The sequence below is a fragment of the Nicotiana sylvestris genome, chromosome 1 (assembly GCF_000393655.2).
Source record: "Nicotiana sylvestris chromosome 1, ASM39365v2, whole genome shotgun sequence".
In the NCBI taxonomy this organism is placed as follows: Eukaryota; Viridiplantae; Streptophyta; class Magnoliopsida; order Solanales; family Solanaceae; genus Nicotiana; species Nicotiana sylvestris.
In genome coordinates this window covers 22,099,640-22,120,541 of record NC_091057.1, presented here as the reverse complement: position 1 = coordinate 22,120,541, position 20,902 = coordinate 22,099,640, and the positions used below count along the sequence as shown (strand labels likewise).

Here is a 20,902-nt window from a genome sequence, read left to right as displayed (position 1 = left end):
ACTTGAAGCCTTCCAGCATTTGAGAACTTCTTTGCATAAGTTACATTGATTCTATGAGTGATCTTCTCTATCAGTTGTTGACACTTCAACTTAATCCACTTCTTAGGTGACAAATGTATGCCAAGATACCTAATAGGAAAAGAGCCATTTGAGAACCTTGTGGCATCCAATAGTCTCTCCTTAGTTTGATTAGTCACCCATGACATGAATATGTTATTTGTCCAAATTTGCTACCAGACCTGACACCTCACTAAAATGCTTTATTACTTCCATTACTCTATTCGCTTATGTCTCATTCACCTTTGCAAAAAAAATTAAATCATCATCAAAGATGAGATGGTGCAGCTTCAATTATTTACACATTGGGTAGTACTTGAAGTCTGGAAGTTCACCCATCCTCCCTAATGTTCTGGAGAGGTATTCCATGACCAATACAAAAAGTAAAGGTGACATTGGATCACCTTGTCAAAGTCTCTTTTGCCCTTCAAAATATCCATGTTATTCACCATTTACAGTGACTGAAAATTTTAGTGAAGTCACACAAGCCATAATCAATTAGACAAATCTTTCTGGAAATCCATATCCAAGTAGAATCTCTTCTAAGAACTCCCAACTGACCATATCATAAGCTTTCCGGAGGTCAATTTTCATTAGTGCACAAGTGTTGACCGATTGTCTGCTACTAAGTAATTTACTGCATCTTTCAGCTTGCTGCAAATCACCTTTGAAATATATTTGTACAAGACATTACAATATACAATTGGTCTGAATTGACTAGCATACTCATGATCAGTTACCTTAGCGATTAGAGCAATGCTGGTGAAATTAATCTGCTTTAACAATCTTCCATTCCTGAAGAAATCCAGAATAGCTTCAATAATATCCCTGCCTAGAATGTGTCAAGAAGCTTTGAAGAATCCACTGCTGTACCCATCAGGCCTTGGACTTTTATTGCTATCAATCTGGAATAATGCCTGCTTGTCTTCCTTTTCCTCAATAGGATGCAATAGATTCAGCTGTAATTCTGTTATCAGCAAGGGACCATTTTGTATGAAGCCTTTGTATACCCTCCTTCTAATACTGGCCTTTTGCCCAAGCAGCTCCTGATAGTAGTTCAGGAACAATTCTGTAACGACTCGACCGGTCATTTTGAGCTTTTACATTTTGCTCACCAGTTCCCGGGCATGACTTGCCCCGTGTGATGTATTATGACTTATGTAAATCGTTGGTTTTGATTTTCAGGGTAATCGGAATAAATTTGGAAGAACAGTTCTCAGTTTGAAGCTTGAAATTTGAAAGATTTGACTTGTTTGTATATGATCTTAGATCAGAATTTTTATGATTTGGTTAGCTCCGTTAGGTGATTTGGGACTTAGGAGCGTGATTGGAATGTATTTTAGAAGTCCGTGGAAGGTTTAGGCTTGAATTGGCGAAATTGAAATTTTGGCGTTTTCCGGTTGATAGGTGAGATTTTGATATAGGGATTGGAATGGAATTCTGGAAGTTGCAATAGCTCCATTGTGTCATTCGTGACGTGTGTGCAAAATTTCAGGCCATTCGGACGTGGTTTGGTTGGATTTTTTATCAAAAGCGTAATTTGGAAGTTCTTGAAATTCTTAGGCTTGACTCCGATGTGATTTTGGTGTTTTGATGTTGTTTTGAGTGTTCCGAAGGTTGGAACAAGTTTGAATGAGGTTATGGGATATGTTGGCATGTTTGGTTGAGGTCCCGAGGGCCTCGGGTGAGTTTCGGGTGGTCAATCGAACCATTTTATATTATTTGGAATTGCAGAAAAATTGTTGATCTGTGTTGCAATGAAATGGCCTTCGTGTTCGCGGGTAGGCCGTCGCATTCGCGAAGGGTTAGCTGGTGAAGGCTAGAATTTTAGCCTTCGCGTTCGCGAGGCAGGCTCCGCGTTCGCGAAGGGCTGTGTGATTGGTCATCGTGTTCGCGTGAGTGGATAGCGTTCATGTAAGAGGAATTGGGCAGCTGAGCTTTAGGGTGTTTATTCATCGCGTTCGCGAAATTGGTTACGCGATCGCGAAGGGTTAATCTAAGGAAACATCGCGTTCACGAGTGGCAAAACGCGATCGCGAAGAAGGATTTTTGGTCAAAGTTGGATTGTGCTTCGCGAACGCGAGGCTTTGACCGCGTTCGTGAAGAAGGTTTTTGATGCTTGGGCAGAATGTTTAAATAGCCATTGTCCGCGGATTTGGGGCTAACGTTTACCATTTTTGGGCGATTTTGGAGCTTTTTGAGAGGATTTGAAGAGGGATTCAAGAGATAACACCTGGAGGTAAGATTTTTGAACTCAATACTCAATTCTTGTGTGAATTCTACCAAATTAATCATGGAAATTAAGCCTAAAATTGAGGAATTAGGGCTTGAATTTGGAGAGTATAAATTGGGGATTTGAAGAGGCAATTGAGGTCCGATTTTGAGATTGTTGGTATGTATAGACTCGTGAGAGGATAAGGAACCTATTGATGTAAAATTTATCGGAATCCGAGACGTGGACCCGAGGGCCGAGTTTGAGCAATTTCGGGGTTTTTGATGTAAATTGGATATTTTCGAGTGGGCTTTATTACCTTAGCATATTTTAATATTTATGTACTGATTATGGCTAGATTTGGAGCATCCGGAGGTCGATTCGTGAGGGCAAAGGCATCGCGGGCTAGAGTTTAGACCGGATCGAGGTAAGTAATGATTGTAAATACTGTCCTGAGGGTTTGAAACCCCGGATTTCACATCGTTGTGCTATTTTGAGGTGACGCACACGCTAGATGGCGAACATGGAGTCGTGCACCGTTGGGGATTGTGACTTGGTCCGTCCCGTACGACTGTCAAGTCGTGTATTTGATTTGAAATCTTATGATATTCCATATTTTAGAGATTGATATTATATTTTGGGTTGTATACCATGTTTGGAGCTTTGTGCCAACCTGTTGAGACCCTTAGGGGCATTTTCACTACTTTTCCTCACTCTATTTGTTTTAAAAGCATATCCTCAGTCATGTTTTACCTGTTATCGCTTAAATCTGGTTTTGCCACTTTACTTCTTAAAATGAGAAAAATGTTTGGGCTGAGTTCCTTGATTTACTGATGGCCCAAGCGATTGTGAGGTTGATGACAGAGATAGACTGAGGGTCGATTGTCAGGTTGATGACTGAGATAGACCGAAGGTGTGATTGTGAGGTTGATGACTGAGATAGGCCGAGAGTCTGATTGTGAGGTTAATGATTGAGAGAGGCTGAGGGCTTGGTTGTAAGGATTATATATTTATGGATCGGGCTGCACGCCGCATCAATATATATATATGGATCGGACTGCACGCGCAGCGATATATTGGATCGGGCTGCACGTCGCAACAATATAGCACTTGGGCTGTAGGAGCCCCTCTGGAGTCTGCACACCCCCAGTGAGCGTCGTCGACGAGATATATGGATCGGTCCGCACGCCGCAGCGATATATAGGTCGGGATGCGCGCTGCAACGGTTACTATATGGTACCTATTGAGTGTGAGCGCTGACCGGTAAGAGTGAGTCATGAGTGACTGAGAGGCTTGCCCGAGGGGCTATAGATATACATGTACATGAGTGATGCTTTGCCTGAGGGGCCTGTTTATGAACTTACTGTTTTTCACTCCTCCTTAAAGTGAGGTTATTATCAAATATGTTGATTTAATTACTGCTTTCAGTCATCTTTAGACCGAGCCTCTATTGAAAATGTTGAGCAAACGCTTTAAACAACTTTCATTCAAACTAAAGTTTTTAAGTTATGAAATGAGTATAAATTTCTGTTTTGTCGAGGGGGTGTATACGAACTATGTTTTGCCCGAGGGGCTGATTATGATTTTCATCACTTCCATTATAAATATATATATTTCAGTAAACCTATATTGAAAATGTTAGAAAGATAAATTTTAAAGGATTTTACTGAAGTTGGGAGTTTAACGTAATGATTTGAATGGTATCCTGATTTGGGAGCATGTTGTAATAACTGTGGTGCTATGACGTGGTTGACGTGTTTTCTTACTACTCGGTCTTTATTTACTCTTATTACTTACTGGGTTGGAGTACTCACATTACTCCCTGCACCTCGTGTGCAGATTCAGGTATTTCGAAACCCGGTAGCGGGTGTTAATTGCTCATAGGTGGAGTCGGCGGAGTTAGCAAGGTGGCTGCACGACGTTCGCAACAATGCTTTCCTTCCTCTCATTTTCATTAATGTATCTAGTATATTTTTAGACTCTTGTTGTATTCGGACCTTGGTAGATGCTCATGACTAGTGACACCCTGATGTCGGGTTTGTGTAATTATTCCGCACTTTCTTTAAAAATTTCATTATGAGAATTATTGTTTATAAATGGTATAAAAATAACTTTTATTGGAAAATGGTTGATTCGAGAGTTGTGTCGGCTGGCCTAGTTTTACGATAGGCGCTATCAGGACGGGGTCGGTTTTGGATCGTGACAAATTCTACAATTGCTCCAGGTTCTGTCTGCCATACCCCTTGGTTATCTTTCAATTGAATAGTAGCTAGCTTTAATATTTTGTGTCTTATTACTAAGTAGAAGTACCATGTATTGTCATCTCCCAACCTTAATATGTAGCTTTACTTTTCTGTTGTAGGAACATTTTAGCAAGGTAGGATAATTCTCTAAACTTCTTATATTTCTCATGTTCTTCCTCTTGAAGATCAGGGTTACTAGGATCAGCCTGCAACCTCTCCTGCACTTGCTTCAAGGCTTGTCTATCAACTTTAGTTGTTTGCTCAATATTGCTGAAGTATTGACTGTTGAGTTCCCTAAGCTTCCTTTTCAGTAACTTCAACTTTTTAACAATTTGAAACATTTTGCATCCTTCTATAGGTGTTCTCCATAAATCTGTTACCATCTGATTAAACTGAGAGTGTTGTGCCCAAGCATTGCAGTACTTGAATGATCTTTTAACCCTATGAGTATCATCTGATAGAGTTATCTTTATAGGACAATGGTCACTTATACCCTCATATAGGAGCTTGGCTTTACATGATGGCATAAGGTCTAACCAATCCCCATTAATGTAAGTCCAGTCTATTTTTGAATAAATTCTTTGCCCACCGTGTCTATCATCCAAAGTATATTTACTGCCCTGGTATGGTAGTTCTAGGAATCCACATTCTCCCATGCAATTGTTAAAGTCTACTACTTCTGCCCATGTAACTGGATTACCCCCTATCCCGTCCTCCATGTTTAAAACTGAATTGAAGTCACATGTGATTAACCAAGGCAACTTGCATTCTGAGTTTTGTTCTATTAACCAACTCTATAAGCTCTTCCTCTCTTCCTTAGTGTTAAATGCATACACAAAGGTAATAGCAAACTGAATTTGGAGAGGGACATAATAAACTTCACATGTTATTCCCTGTGCAGTGATACTTTTTGGAGTAACTCTGTAATACTCTAGCCTCCAAGTAACCCATATTCTTCTATTATGATGAGCCTCCAAATTTGTGATATACTGCCATCCACTAAATAGTTTTCCTGCTACTTGCTCAATTCTATCCTTCTTAATATTTGTTTATAGTAATCCTATCATTCCAACTTTTTCATCATTGCAAAGGAGTTTAGTCTCCTTTTGCTTATTGGAAGCATTAAGCCCCCTCACATTTCAAGAAAGAATATTAACCATTCCCTCACAAAGGAATGGATTGACCTCCCACTTTGCCCACTAGAACTATCTCTTGTGCCTTGCTAGTTCCTGATTTATCAAGTGCCTGAAAGGAATTTGCCCTAGCAACCTGCTGAGAGCCTATGGCCTGAGTTTTCCCCGTCTTCAAAGGTGTGATCCAGCTTGCATTCTTACTGCTATCTTTTCCTCCTGTCTTAGTTTCTATCCAGCTTATCCTCTTCTTTCTTCTTCTGGTTGTCATCCTCCACCTTTTCCTCCTGTATTTTTATTATTATTATTATTATTATTATTATTATTATTATTATTAACTTGCCTATCTAACGTGTATTGTGGGCACAATAAATAGTAAAAATGGGAAGAGTTCTTTCTTTATTCTAATAGAGAGAAAAAGGATGGACCATTAGACTACTGACTTAAAAAAACTACTTTGAATTTCAAAGATGAATCTTCTAATGTCAAAATCTAAGCTCCACCACTTGAACTTAAGGTCATCATTGTGTAGTTAGAAATATGTTGAAATATCTCTGTTCCATGTCCATATTATGTTGAACTAACTTTTCTTCTTTAACATATTGGTCCATTTTCAGAGGTCAACTAATCGATACATTCTTGCTGAATATTCTGCGGAAAATAATAAAAAGAACCAATATTCCACTATTTTTTTTTTATTTTGTTTTAGAAATGTAAGCAATTTGAGTTCCACTTTGAAACCTCTCTATTTGACAAGGACTAATGATGTGTGAGTTGTGACTCCATATGAGCTCAATCGGTCCCTACCTTTCTAACTCTATTTTCACCATTTGACAATTCAACTACATTAGATTGATATATTGTCCTCGCTTTACTTGCTGCCTTCGTCTTTCGCCAGGGTTATACTTAAATCAATGTTTTTATTGCGTTTAATTTAGTGGCGGAGCTAGGGAAAGTCAATTGACACATCTTCATCGGAAAATTATACTATATAGATAGGTTAATTTTTACTTTTTATATATATTTTATATATGTTGACCCCCCTTAATTTCTTCTCGTATTCGTATTTATTTATATTTTACTCTCCTTATTGAAAATTCTGGTTCCGCCACAATTGAGTTTCACGCTTTTTCAGGACCTCGTGATGTAGGGACTAAAGGGTATAGCTTAAGAATGGACCAAAATTTCCATTTTTCAGTTAGTGTTGGTTCACTTATCTCTTTGAATAGTATTTTATTTTTAATAGGATAGACCAAAATAGTATTTAAACTTATTTAAGGGCGTCGTAGCCGTAATTTTTTTAAAAATAAATTAAATTAATATACATTATTGTTTTTCCGCCTTAATACTCACACGTCACAATTACTGCAAAATTACTGTCCGTCCTCTGGCACCATTACATCTGCTATAAATGTTATGACTTATGAATATAATGCTTGATCAAACATCATAAAATTGGTGGACACATTATAAATGTCATATTAAATAAGATCTGCAAAAAATAACCCTATAATTGTTGGGAATATTAATTCATCACCATTTGAATTCAATAAGTTATATTTTTCGGTCCACTTTAATTGATTTTTTGGCTATATTCACACATATTAAAGAATTTACTTTTTAGCATTACTTAACAATAAAAATGACAATATTAACCTTAAATTTTCATTAGAAATATAACAAATACTCCTAGACTCTTTACTCTAAGCACAACATTGGGAAAAAGAAATTAATTGCTTTTTGATATCTGGGAAAAAATTAAATATTGTGGACCATAAAAAAAATGCAAAAAAAATCAATTAAAATGGACGGGAGAGAGTATATACTTTAGTTGAAAAGAAAAGGATTGCTGTTCGTTTCAGCTTTACAAATGATTTCCATTTGTTTCCAAATTGCTACTATAATCATCTTAATAATGATAACATAGAAAGGAGGCTTATGATAATTAAACTGACCCTAACCATAGATTACCTGCTCCCGTGTTTCTTATTATCATGATTCATGATTATAGTACCACCAAAGTGTTACGTGATCCAATTTAGCTTATTATGATAATGTTATCAAAAACTAATAAAAAAGATAAAGTTACTTTGTTCTTTCTTTTTTGTTTTATTTTTCCTGACAAAGAAAGATAATAAATAAACATTTCTATCTTATATATATAGTCATACGAAACTAAATAACTTTAGGTTCTCCTTAAAGATATAGGAGGCGGAATATGGGCAAAACAAAACCACTTATATAGGTGGCTCATTATCACTCCCATTTATTTTTTAGGTATAGTTTGAAAAATTAAATTATCTATTTTGAAATTTTGAGAGGGAAAGGAAAACTCGCAAAATATATTGTTGTAGGAATAATACAGTCCTGCATCTAATTGGTCAGGATTAGTTAGGAAAGTAGGTTTTCAATAGTTAATAAAAGTGCAGTCCAGTGCACGAAGCATTCCGTATTGACACAGGGTCCAGGAAAGTTTCACATCTCAATGGATGTGATGTAGATTGTCTATCCTGATGCAAGGATCAGTGTATGATATCACGGCTCGAATCCGTGAGGTCACACAGAGACAATTTTACCGTTGCTCCAAGGCTCCCCTTCGTAACTGATTCCAAGACTCGAACCCGTGACCCATAGATCACATAAAAACAACTTTACCGTTGCTCAAAGGCTCTCCTATGTTTTCAATACTTAATATTTATTAGATAAACATATATATAGAATACTTTCCTGGTTAAAAAAAGGAAAAAAGAAAACGATAGGAAGTGAACATTAAAAATATGCTCTAATAGTTCATATGCTATAAATGAAAATTTAAAGTGGATTAATGTATGTTGGACCATATTTATATGAGGGCCAAACTATATAAAGGTGACTGCTCTTTTAAAAAGACTGTTTAATATACCTTTAAATCAAATGATGATTATCCATCCATATGACATAAAAGTTTCATCAAAAGAAGGGAAAAGTAGAAACATAAAAAAGTTGATTATGTTAATTTTTAGTTATTAAAAAGGCGTAATGGATTGGTTGTTGTACTGTGGTTAACAAAATTGACGACTTTTTGTTACCAATTGAAGGGTACAATATGTCAAAAAGTAGGATCTAAGTCCTCTAAGTTTAAAACAAAAGCACCTTCTCCATGATATTGGTATTTGTTTAAACAAATTAAAATTTTGTAGACTAATACGTTATTACACATATTATTCTAAAAGTTTGTGGGGATAGTTCAACAGCTTTTTATTATTCTTCTAGAAAAGAAAAAAGTTATTCATTGCGAAAATGGATAAATGGAAGGAAAAAAAAAAGAAGGAAAGAAGAAAGTTTCACATGCTTATGGAGGGAAACTTGTTTATCATTCATTCTATTCTTCTTGGACACGAAAAAGAAAAGTAGAAAATGCAAGAAAAAAAATCCATAGTGTCACTACTTCCTCCCCCCCCCCCTTCCAACCCCTCTCCCACCAATTTTTTTCTTCTTAAATTGTTGTCGTGTTTATTTTATTTTATTACTAAGAATTGTGGTGCGATGGATAAGATCTCTCTACTTTTGATAAGAGATCTTGAGTCGAGCCCTCAGATTTTTTTTTTTTTTATAGAAGGCGCTTCCTTTTTTAATGACCTTATACGACACGAATCCTGATAGACCTTAATACGGGTATCTGGTTGGAAACCAAAAGAAAATATGTTCATTTTATTTGTCTTTTTTGTTTTGCATCTTCTTGTTAAGAAAGTAGATAGTGGTTAGTTAGCGGTTAGCCAAGTAGTTAGCCAGCTGTCTAAGAGCGTAAGGACAGCTGTAAGTTAAGTTAGTTATGAGTAGTATATAACCGTGTAATTCCTCATTTGTATGTGATTAGAATGAATGGAACAATACAATTTCCATTTCCTCTCTTAGCTTCTTCTGAGAAATCCTCTGCAGTCATGGAGGTTCTCTTCATTTAACATGGTATCAGAGCCTGTGAAGACGTTCAATTCACGCGGACTGCTCGAGCTTTGATCTGAGTTTCGAATCTCATCTGAGATCTATGTAATTGCTTTGATTCATTTCTCTCTAGGTTGAATCGTATGTGAGCAATTAGGTATCATTTCTTCGTATCTGTGAAATTGCTTTCTATAAGCTCTATTTCTCTTCATCCTTCAATGGCGATCGAAGGTATTGGTGCTAGCTCAGACACTGGAGTTGAAGACGTTACTGTTGATGCAACTCCAGTAGCAAATCCAAGTCATGTGGGTGAAATGGTGATCAATCAACATCATCCTTTATTTCTTGAGCCTTCTGATACTCCAGTGTGATGACCCAAAAGGTCATCACTTGTTTTAAAACAAAGCTTCCGTGTTCTGAGGCCTTGAAAACCTCATTTAGAGTCACCTCAATTTGCGTGATAGCCGGAAAGCTTAAACATGATAATCTGTGAAAAATGATAAGTTTTGATTATAAAATGAGCTAATTTGACTTTGGTCAATGTTTTGGGTAAACGGACCCGAACCCGTGATTTGACGGTCCCGGTGGGTCCGTAGGAAAATATGGGACTTGGGCGTATTCTCGAAATCGAATTCCGAGTTCCCAATCCCGAGAAATAAATTTTTAAAGGAAATTGTTTTCTGGAATTTGTTTAAAGAAATTTGAAATGAAATTTGATTAGAACATGATGGTATCGGGCCCGTATTTTGGTTCCGACGCCCGGTACAGGTCTTATATATGATTTAAGACATTTCTATGGAATTTGGTGAAAAACGGATGTCATGTGACGTGATTCGGACTTAAATTGCAAAATTTATGTTTAAAGAAGTTTTGAGAAAATTTCATTGATCTCGAGATTTAATTTGATGTTCATGAGGTTATTTTGATGATTTGATTACACGAGTAAGTCCATATGATATTTCTAAGTTAGTATGACATTTGGTTTGGAGCCCCGAGGACTCGGGTGAGTTTCGGGATGTTTTTACACTTAGGAAAAAAGTTGCAGATTCATAGAAGTTGCACGTCTCTGAAGCCAGGTCTCGTGGTCCGCGGTGGAAGCTTCGCGGCCGCGGTGGGGACTCCGCGACCGTGGTGGGATTTGTGCGGTCTGCGGTGAGCAAGGCCAAGCATTCATGGCCGCGCTCGATTTCTTGCGGTCCGCGGTGGAGACCTATGCGACCGTAGTCCATTTCTTGCGGTCCACACAGGGCACTGAACCGCAGTACCTCAGAAAGGCCTGTGCGGCCCGCACAGAGGGTCTGAGAGAGGTATAAATAGAGGGTATTTCCAGTTATTTTCATTTTTCAAAACCCCAAAAATATAAGAGGTGATTTTTCAAACAACCTTTCTTCTCCAAATCAATTGTAAGTCATTTTTAACTAGTTTTCTTCAATCATTAACATCTTTTAACATGATTTCAACTTCAAATCAATTATTTTCATGGTGGAATTGAGAATTTTGGGTAAAACCTAAGAATATTGAAATTTGGGGGTTTAAACCTCAAATTGAGGTCGGATTCCAAAACCAATTATATATCCGGGCTCGGGGGTAAATGGGTAATCAGGTTTTGCTCTGAATTTCGGGTTTGGACCAAGCGGGCCCGGGGTCGATTCTTGACTTTTTGGGAAAATCTTTATAAAACCTATTTTCATGCATTAGAATTGATTCATCTAGCATTTATTGATGTCGTTAAGCAAATTGTGGTTAGATACAAGCAAGTTGGTGGTGGAAACAAGAGGTAAAGCGGTAGTTGAGACTTGAATTGTATTCGTTGCATCGAGGTAAGTGTTTAGTCTAACTTTAGCTTGAGGGATTAGGAGTTGTGTCCTATTTGCTATTTGCTTCTTGTCGAGTACGACGTATAAGCATGGTGACGAGTATCTATACGTTGGTGTAAAGCATGACTGTGGGTCTTATATTGTGGTTTTCATGATTTCATTGTATTATTCATGCCTTGGTGAAGATTTCTAATTGTTATATAAAGCTTGTGGAAAGAATTGTGACCTATGAACATTAAGGAGCGTTGGCTCAAGTTGTATAGTAAAATCGTGAAAATACAAGTGATAATTGAACTTCTAGAGCATTGGCTCGAGTTGTGAAATGAGTTGTGAAAGAATAAGTGATAATCGAACCTCTAGAGCATTGGCTCGAGTTGTGAAGTGAATTGTGAAGTGAAATTGAGAAAGAGTTATTAAATTGTTCCCTTGCCGGGATATTGTTGCTTTGTTAATTGTCTCCCTTGCCGGGATGTTGAGATTATTGATGTTGTTCCCTTACCGAGATTTAATTGTTTAATTATGTTCCCTTGCCGGGATTTCTATTATTATTTTGTTTATTCCCTTGTCCCTTTATTTGTGATTGTTATTTGGGTGAGGAAGGCATGAAGGGAGATGTTGTGCATTGTTTGTTATTGTGAGGAAAGAGTGTAAAGCACGAAGGGCGATGTCGTGCCGCACGACGTACAATTCTATGCCGATTCTATTGATTATATGGTGAGGAAAGAGAGTAAAAGAACGAAGGGAGATGTCGTGCATATTTTGATTATATGATTGTTTTGGTGAGAACGAGAGTAAAAGCACGAAGGGTGATGTCGTGCAAATCATTGTTTTCTGCTTCCTTGTTGATATTCTAGTTATGTTGTTTCTTTCCTTACTTGATGCCTTTAAATTCGAAACTATTATCTCCCCCACAGCATGTTTTCCCCTCCCACATTGACTGGTTATTTCTGTATTTCTTTTCCGCTGAATATATATATATATATATATATGAACTGTACATGTCTATTTGGTAGTCTGGTCCTAGCCTCGTCACTACTTCGCCGAGGTTAGGCTAGATACTTACCAACACATGGGGTCGGTAGTGCTGATACTACACTCTGCATTGTGTGCAGATCCATAAGCAGCTTTCGGACAGTAGTTGGAGGGCTTCCTTCAGTACACTCGGAGACCCAAGGTAGACCTGCAGGCGTCCGCAGGCCCTGGCGTCTCCCTCTATCTCTATTTCCTATTTCATTTCCTTTGTTCAGAAACAATGTATTGTATTTCTTCAGACCTTGTATGTAGTAACTCTTAGACAGTTTGTGATACTGTGACACCAGGTTTTAGGTATTTGAGGTTTTTAAAAGTTGTAATAAACGTAGCCTTAATATATATAATTGTCGACTTCCGCTTATTTATTTAAAATTTCGCTTTTATCATATTATCGGCTTGTGTTTGTTAAAAGAGGCAAAATGAAAGTGTAGCAAGTATTTAAGGTTTGGCTTGCCTAGCTCCCATTAGTAGGCGTCATCACGACTCCCGAGGGTGGGAAATCCGGGTCATGACATCCAGGTAGTTCTCTCATTTCAATCAAAGTAACTGGACATAAGAACTATGCTATGTGGAGCAACTCTATGCGTATCAGTCTATTAGGCACGAGTAAATTAGGTTTTGTTGATGGTAGATACACTAAGGACAAATTTCCTCCCGCTTTACATGATTTGTGGGAAAAATGTAATGCCATAGTTTTGTCATGGATCATGAACTCTGTTAGTAATGAACTGTTAAGAGGCATGGTGTATGCAACTAGTGCACAGAAAGTGTGGGTTGGTCTTAGAGAGAGCTTTGACAAGGTTAATGGATCTAGAATTCTGTTTCTGCACAGACAAATTGCTACCTTGTCTCAAGGCATCTCCTCTATGTCAGTATACTTTGCTAAGCTAAAAGAACTTTGGGTAGAGTTTGATGCATTGATGCCTTGCCCTGGATGTGGTTGTGAGGAATCGAAGAGATATGCTGAACATTTTGGTAATCACAGGTTGTTGTAGTTTCTGATGGGTTTAAATGAGACTTACTCACAATCTAGTAATCAAAATATGATGATGAGTCCTACTCCAATTTATAAACAAATCTTATTCTATGATAATAGGAGAAGAAAGTAGAAGATCTGTGGTTAATTTTTCTCAAAACTTTATAGCAAAGAAGGAATAACTATGTTTAGTGGAAAAAGAAACACTCAAGGTACAAGTAACTACAAGCCTAAAAGGAACAATTTGTTTTGTGACTACTGCAAATATAAAGGTCACACAAGGGACACTTGCTACAAGTTTCATGGCTATCCCGCAGGATTCAAGCAGAAAAGAAAGGCTGGACCTAATAATGCTACTCAATACATATGGCCTCTAACTAATAGTGGCCCCAGCAGTGGAAGCTTTGAGGCTTCAGCTAACCTTGCAGGACTCCAACAGAATAATCTTGATTCAACTAGTCAGGGTGGTCAAGGAGTGATTGCAGGAGTGCCTCAGTTCACAGTTGATCAGTACAATCAGATTTTGTATCTTTTGGGCAAATCCAACATCACATCTTCAAGTCAAAGTGATCCACAAAGTAGTGCTATGTCAGCAGGTATGACTCCATCTTTTGTAGCTACTGAGGCTGAGGTTAGGTGGATAGTTGATACAGGTGCCTCGAATCACATAGTAAAGCGTCTCAAAATCTTAGAGGAATCTAGAAGTACTGATGAAACTAGTATTGGAAAGGTTCACCTACCTACAAGAAAGATAGCAAGTGTCAAACATACAGGGTCTACAAGTGTGCTACAAGGACAGAAAATTACAAATGTGTTGCATATACCAGACTTCAAATATAACCTTCTGTCTGTCTCAAAATTAACAAAGGGGCTTAGATGTGGTTTTGTTCTATCCTGACTTCTGTCTTTTCCAGGACCTCTTCAATGGGAGAGTGAGGGGGATTGGTAAAGAAGATGAAGGCCTTTACATTTACATCTCAGGTAACAAGGATCAAACAAATGGAGGAGGAAATAACAACTCAGATTCTGGAAGATCTTTTGTAAATACAATAAAGGATGATAGTTCAAGTGTATCTCTGTGGCATATGAGATTAAGTCATGTGCTAATTGATGTTCTGAGGAAGTTAAAATGTTTTCAATATTTGAAGTGTAATAGTGAGACTAAGCAATATACTGTCTGTCCTATTGTTAAGCAAACAAGGCTCCCATTTCCTCTTAGCACCTCTGTGGTAACTGCATGTTTTCACTTACTTCATGCTGATGTTTGGGGACCCTATAGGGTACCTACTCATGATGGGAAGAAATATTTTCTCACACTAGTAGATGATCATTCCAAGTTTACTTGGGTTCTCTTGTTGCCTTCTAAAGCTGAAGTAATTGTTGCCATCAAACAGTTTTTCACTGTGATCAAGAATGTTTACTCATGTACTGTAAAATTCTTAAGAACAGATAATGGGTGTGAGTTCTTTAACTCTCAAATGACAGAATTGCTACAGTCTTTGGGGATTGTTCATCAGAGTTCCTGTGTCTATACTCCACAGTAAAATGGAGTAGCTGAGAGGAAACACAGACACATCCTCAATGTGGCCAGGGCACTGAGATTTCAAGCAAATGTTCCATTGAGATTCTGGGGGAATGTATACTAATTGCAGTCTACATCATGAACAGACTACCAACACAGGTATTGCAGGGTAGAACTCCATTTGAACTATTGTTTGGTCACCAACCCTCTTTAGATCATATGAAAGTTTTTGGCTGTCTAGGTTATGTTACTGGTGTCAAAAGAAGTGACAAGTTCTCACCTAAAGCCTCACCAACAGTCTTTCTTGAAGTCATGGAGGTTCTCTTCATTTAACACTTCTTTAAAAAGAAATAACTAGTGCAAGTTGTAATGCTAGAAAATTAATGATTTGTTATATTTTCCTTTTTGATAGAATAGAGAACTTAAAAACCAAATCTATTTTAGATAAACTAGGTAGGAAAAAGGGGGAAAAGAGAGAAGTAAAATAATCCTAAAAAAGAAAACAATCCTTTTAGAAAAGGATTAAAAGAAAATCAAGTGAAAGTCACTCACGGAGCTTATGCTAATACACTGAAACGAGAATCTATACACTACTCTATTATTTATTTATTAATTAATTATATTCTTGGTCAATATTATCTATTATTTTCTTTCAGCAGAAGATAATGAATGGATTGGATATAGTTTTCAAGCCTATTTTAAAATGAAAGAAAAAGAAATTCAGAATAGCATAACAACTTTCTGAAATTTCAAGCCTATTTTAATCTTTGAATTGGAGTTCGTCAACAAAAGAAAATTTTATAACGTAGAGTCATAATTTTAAATTAGAATAATTCAATGTTACATCATCTCAAATTCAACATTCCATCGTACTAAATGTGAATGGAATTCAGTTCGTTGTGTTAGGTACAATCCTCTGAATACTAATAAGCCAAATATATCGATAAAAAGAAATGCAAAATAAGCATCCATTTTCTAGAAGAAATGAAACATAAGAAGGTGCAATCATAGCATTCACTAATGGTAGAAATATATATATGCGTATTAAGTCACGTGAGCTTATCAAAATCAGAACCTATAATATGTTACTAGTATGTTACAATAACATACCCAGTATTATCCACCATGGAGACTGGAAAGGGTAGTGTGTACGCAGATCTTACCCCTACCTTGTGAGTCACTAGTAAGTTATGCTAATAAAAAAAATCTTTTAGTGATTTTAAATTTTGAATCTATTCCATAGGACCCTCGATAGGAAGTATGAAGATCGATGATTAGAACATAGGGTTAATAGGTAATCGAGTGATTGTCAGCAGTATCATTATTTGCTCCATCTTACGTGGAGAACTTGGTTATAATTTAGAGCTGTCACGACCCAATTTCTCCTATAGGCCGTGACGGCCCCAATGTCGCCGCTAGACAATCCAACAGTGAACTAACCATGTAATTGTGCTTTTTAATAATTTCAAAGTGGTTGAATCTTTATTTATTAAAGAAATAAGAAGTGAAAATTTTAATAAAGTAAAGCGAAAACTAATGAAAGAACAAATGCAATGAAATAAATGCCCAAAAACCATAAAGTCTACTGGCTTGTTTTTAAGACCCGGTGTCACAAGCGTTTGAGCAACTAATAGAATATGCAAAACAAACTATTGTCTGAAATAGAGTAGACAGAAAGTAAATACAAAAGAGAGACTTCGGTGCTGTAGAACGGACTCAGAAAGCAGCTCACCACTAAGCTTCGGGATAATGGGGGTGCGTGCCAGATGACTTCCAAATGCACCTGCCTCAGATTCTGCACGATTAGTGCAAAAGTGTAGCGTGAGTACATAAAAAATATGTACCCAGTAAGTATCTAGTCTAACCTTGAAGAAGTAGTGACGAGGGGTCGACAACGACACTTACTATGGGCCAATAAATACAATACAGAAATTCTAAATAAGCATGAGACATGTAAATAATAATAATAACACAATAGCGACCCGTGAATAAATGATTCTTTAATTGTTAGTAAATTCCAAAATCTCTAACCAACACCTACTAACTCCAAATCAATTTCTGTCAAGCCATAAAATAATACCAAATATAATCAGGCTTCGAGTATTATCACACACGATTTATGCTGAGGTCGTACGACCCGATCCAAAAATATACTGTGTGCTCTGCCGAGAGTCGAACGACACGAACCATAGATGCATCTATTATGCTACAGAGGCAAACGACCCGCTCCCATGAGAATAGAGAAGATTACTTCGTTTGCGGAAGTATTTGCTACGCGAGTGGACATGAATTTCTCAGAGTTATTAAGTATTCCTCAATTCTTTCCAAAAATAAGAAATCTAAATTAGAGAATTACAACTTTAAAATTCCTAGTCTCAGCTTTATCTAAGACAATTAATATGCATAATAAACATAACAGTACAATCAAAGCATGATGTGGATCTAAGACTATACAGACATCTCATAGAATATAGCTACGCACGTACTGTCGTCACCTAGTGCATACGTAGCTCTCCACACAAGTAATACACAACAAGATACACCTAAGGGGATGAGTTCCTTCTTACAAGGTTAGACAAGAGACTTACCTCGTTCTCAAGTGCACTTCCGGTCCACAAATCCACCCTAAGCCCTCAACTTGGTGCCAAATAACTCGAAACTAGCCAAATATTATATAAATTAATCAATACGTGCTCAAAAGTTCATAATCTAACCATTAGAGTGATTACCCAACCCAAATTGGAAAATTCCTAAAATTTACCCCCTGGCCCACATGCCCGAATCCCGGAAAATTTTGAAGATAATTGTTATCCAAAACCTCACGAACTCAAATATATAATTTTCACTCAGTTTCATAATCATTTTCATGGTTAAATCCCATTTTTATCAAAAGCTAGATTTGTCAACTAAACACATAATTTTCATAAATTTTCATGTTAAAATCTACCCATAATCTATGTATTAAATTCATCTCATATAAAATTATTTACCTCAAAGTGTTAGGTGAAAACCCCTATTCAAGAGTTCCAAAATCGCCCAAGAGATGAAAGAAATGAGCCAAAAATATCCTAAGTCCCATTTTCAAAATGTTTCTGCCTAGTGGTCCTTATATGCGTTCGCGATTGGGCCTCTATAATCGCGAAAACCAAAAAGCCAAGCCTAGAAAATATACCTTTCGCGAACACGGGAAAGGCCACGTGAACGCGAAGGCTTAGCTGGCCTGCCCATCGCGAACGTGATGGCCTCTTCGCGAACGCGAAGGGCAAAGATTGACCCCCTCCCTAACTGGCCTCTCACTTCGCGAATGCGAAGGCTTGAGCTCGAAGCGAAGGCCAGTGGCCAAAAGCTCCGTGAACGTGGTCTTCATCTCGAGAACGCATAGTGCAATATTCCACCCAGCCCCTTTCCTTCATCGCGAACGCGATTACTTCTCCGCGTTTGCGAAGAAGGAAACCAGAACAGAAAATTCTGATGTTTTCAACTTAACTCTGGACGGTCCAAAATATACCCAAGCCACTCGAGACCTTGTCCAAATACACCAATAAGTCCATAAATATGATACGGACCTGCTCGAACTCTCGAAACACGTAAAACAATACCGAAACTAATAATCGCACCCTAAAACCGAATTGAATCAAATTATGAACTTGAAGTTTTCAACATGCTCCGAAAGTGCCAAATCGTATGTAGGCTACTCAGAATAACACCAAATTTGCGTGCAAATCACAAATAATCATTCAGAACTATCTCCAGTCTCGGAATCCCAAATAGACCTCGATAGCACCAAAACCTACTTCAAACTAAATTTAAAGAACTTTAAAACCTTCAATGCTCCAACTTTCAACTTTGTGCGCCGAAACACTTCCGGGTCATCCGAAACCCGATCCGAATATACGCCCAAGTCCAAAATTATCATACGAACCTATCGGGATCGTTAAATCCCGGTCCGAGGTCGTCGTTTACTCAAAATATTAACCCAAGTCAAACTTAAACTTTTTAAGCCAATGTTAAGGAACTAAGTGTTCTAATTTCAACCAGAACTCTTCCAAACCCGAACTAACCCTCCCCGCAAGTCATAATACAATAAAAATACATATGAAAAGTCTTATTTAGGGGAACGTGGATCTAGAAAGCAAAACAGTCAGTCGGGTCGTTACAAGAGCACCCAATTTGCTCCATCTTCTGCTTATAAGTATCATTATTATTATCCTATTATTGTCTTATTCTTCAAATCTATTAGTGATATTTCGTTTATTTGGCATTTGTACTACTTTTGCTGGCAGTACTTTTCCTTTCATTTCTACAATATTTTTACCATAACTTTTTAGTCGTATTTTTAAACCGGTTTTAAAAATATTTTTCTTGATCTAAGAATATATCGAAAATAATCTCTCTATCTCTCACAAGGTAGAGGTAAGGTCTACGTATATCTCACCCTCCCCAAATTCTATTTGTAAAATCAAACTGAGTATGTTATTGTAGCATCTTGCAGAAATGCAGGGTAAGACTGCGTACCATATACTTTGGTGGTCCAGTCCTTTCCCGAACTCTGTGCATAGCGGGAGCCTATGTTCTAAAAGGCAGAATTGAGACTCACCCCGGGGCGGAGCACTCGTAAAACGCCCCTGGGCTTATGTGTGGGGATTGTACTTGGCTCGCCTAATAGAGCTTTATGCAATTGTATGTAACCTTGTAAATTCTCAAATTTTCTTAATAAATCGCTGACTATTCAAAATTACTTTTTTCTTAATCATAAATCATTAAGTTGAGAGTATTTTATTTCATAATTAAAATAAAAATTACACGTTATCCACTAAGACTGCTATGATAGTTAATTTTAAATAAATCTTTCATTTAAAAAGTATTTATTTATTAACTAATAGTCCATAATTTTTTTAAATTATTTTTTTAAATATTATTTTTTCACGTTTCCGAGATACAATACTTATTAATTTAATAGCTCAGTATTAACTAGTAACTATTTGCAAATAATTTGTTATCATGGTATTGTATGGTGAATTATGTGTCACTTTATTAACTTGTTGAAACTTAAAAATAAATAATGCTAGAGAATCATATTTAAATTGTGAATTATGTTTTTATACAAATTCTCTTTCAAATAGAAAGCATATTAAATAAAAAGGAATAATTTAAGAAAAATCAAATTATAATATCGAAATTCTTTCAAGATTCATTACTCTTCAAGAGATACATATAAGATTTCGTATCGAATACTTTACTTTTGATGTTTGAGTTGAAACGATGTTGCAACTAATTTGCATATTATGATATATGTCATACTTTTTGTATTATTCATAGTTGAATTATAATTTATAAATATTTTAATTAGATTATATGTTATAATTTTGTGATTTTATGTAATTTTTATAATTATTTTTTATTTTATACTACCTTAAAATTCTTGAAATTAGTAAAATTTAAAGATCCGTGGGACTTACGCCCCATGTCTCAGGGCTTACGCCTCGCCTCGTCAGAGGTAAAATGCCTCGCCTCACGCCCTCGCCTTTTAAAACATTGGCAGGAGCTTAGTGCACCGAACTGCCTTTTTACCGAATATTTTATTGCTTTGTAGTCTATTCGATATGGCCATTTCACATGTGTGGTCGACCCACGACAATTATGGGACAAAAGAACAAAACAAAAATAAAGAAAAAAACAACAAAAGCAATCGTGATGTTTATGCAAGAGTGGAAAATATAAGGTATCTAAAAGACTAAAAGACAGTTAAACCAAACCCAAATTTACTCAAGGTGGGCTAGTTGGGCAGGTTCTCTCTTTTTGTCCTCCTTTGCTTGTCTTTGAATAAAGATTTTGTCTTTAGGAAAACAATGTTAACAACTCCCACTATATTTCCATCTTTTTGACATAATTTAGTCAAGTTTCTTTCTCAAGATTTGTCTTTACACCTTGTAATATTGAACCATAACTTACCAAATCCAATTCAATTGCCCCATCTAAAAACCTAATGAGC

The 20,902-nt window shown here is 36.8% G+C and overlaps 3 protein-coding genes across 3 annotated transcripts; 1 reads left to right on the top strand and 2 right to left on the bottom strand.

The window, feature by feature from the left end:
• Nucleotides 1-555: 555 nt before the first annotated feature.
• Nucleotides 556-1,148, bottom strand: LOC138891205 (uncharacterized). Its single transcript, XM_070174341.1, has 3 exons — nucleotides 931-1,148; nucleotides 798-885; nucleotides 556-711 (listed from the first exon to the last, which is right to left on the bottom strand). The coding sequence occupies exons 1-3, from the start codon at nucleotides 1,146-1,148 to the stop codon at nucleotides 556-558; spliced, it is 462 nt and encodes a 153-aa protein (XP_070030442.1).
• A 3,453-nt stretch (nucleotides 1,149-4,601) lies between these two features.
• Nucleotides 4,602-5,231, bottom strand: LOC138891204 (uncharacterized). The gene has a single exon (XM_070174333.1). It carries the CDS (start codon nucleotides 5,229-5,231, stop codon nucleotides 4,602-4,604), a length of 630 nt encoding a protein of 209 aa, XP_070030434.1.
• Nucleotides 5,232-13,119: 7,888 nt separating this feature from the next.
• On the top strand, nucleotides 13,120-14,932 carry LOC104230679 (uncharacterized). Its single transcript, XM_009783542.2, has 3 exons — nucleotides 13,120-13,397; nucleotides 13,557-14,118; nucleotides 14,303-14,932. The coding sequence occupies exons 1-3, from the start codon at nucleotides 13,120-13,122 to the stop codon at nucleotides 14,930-14,932; spliced, it is 1,470 nt and encodes a 489-aa protein (XP_009781844.2).
• Nucleotides 14,933-20,902: the final 5,970 nt, after the last annotated feature.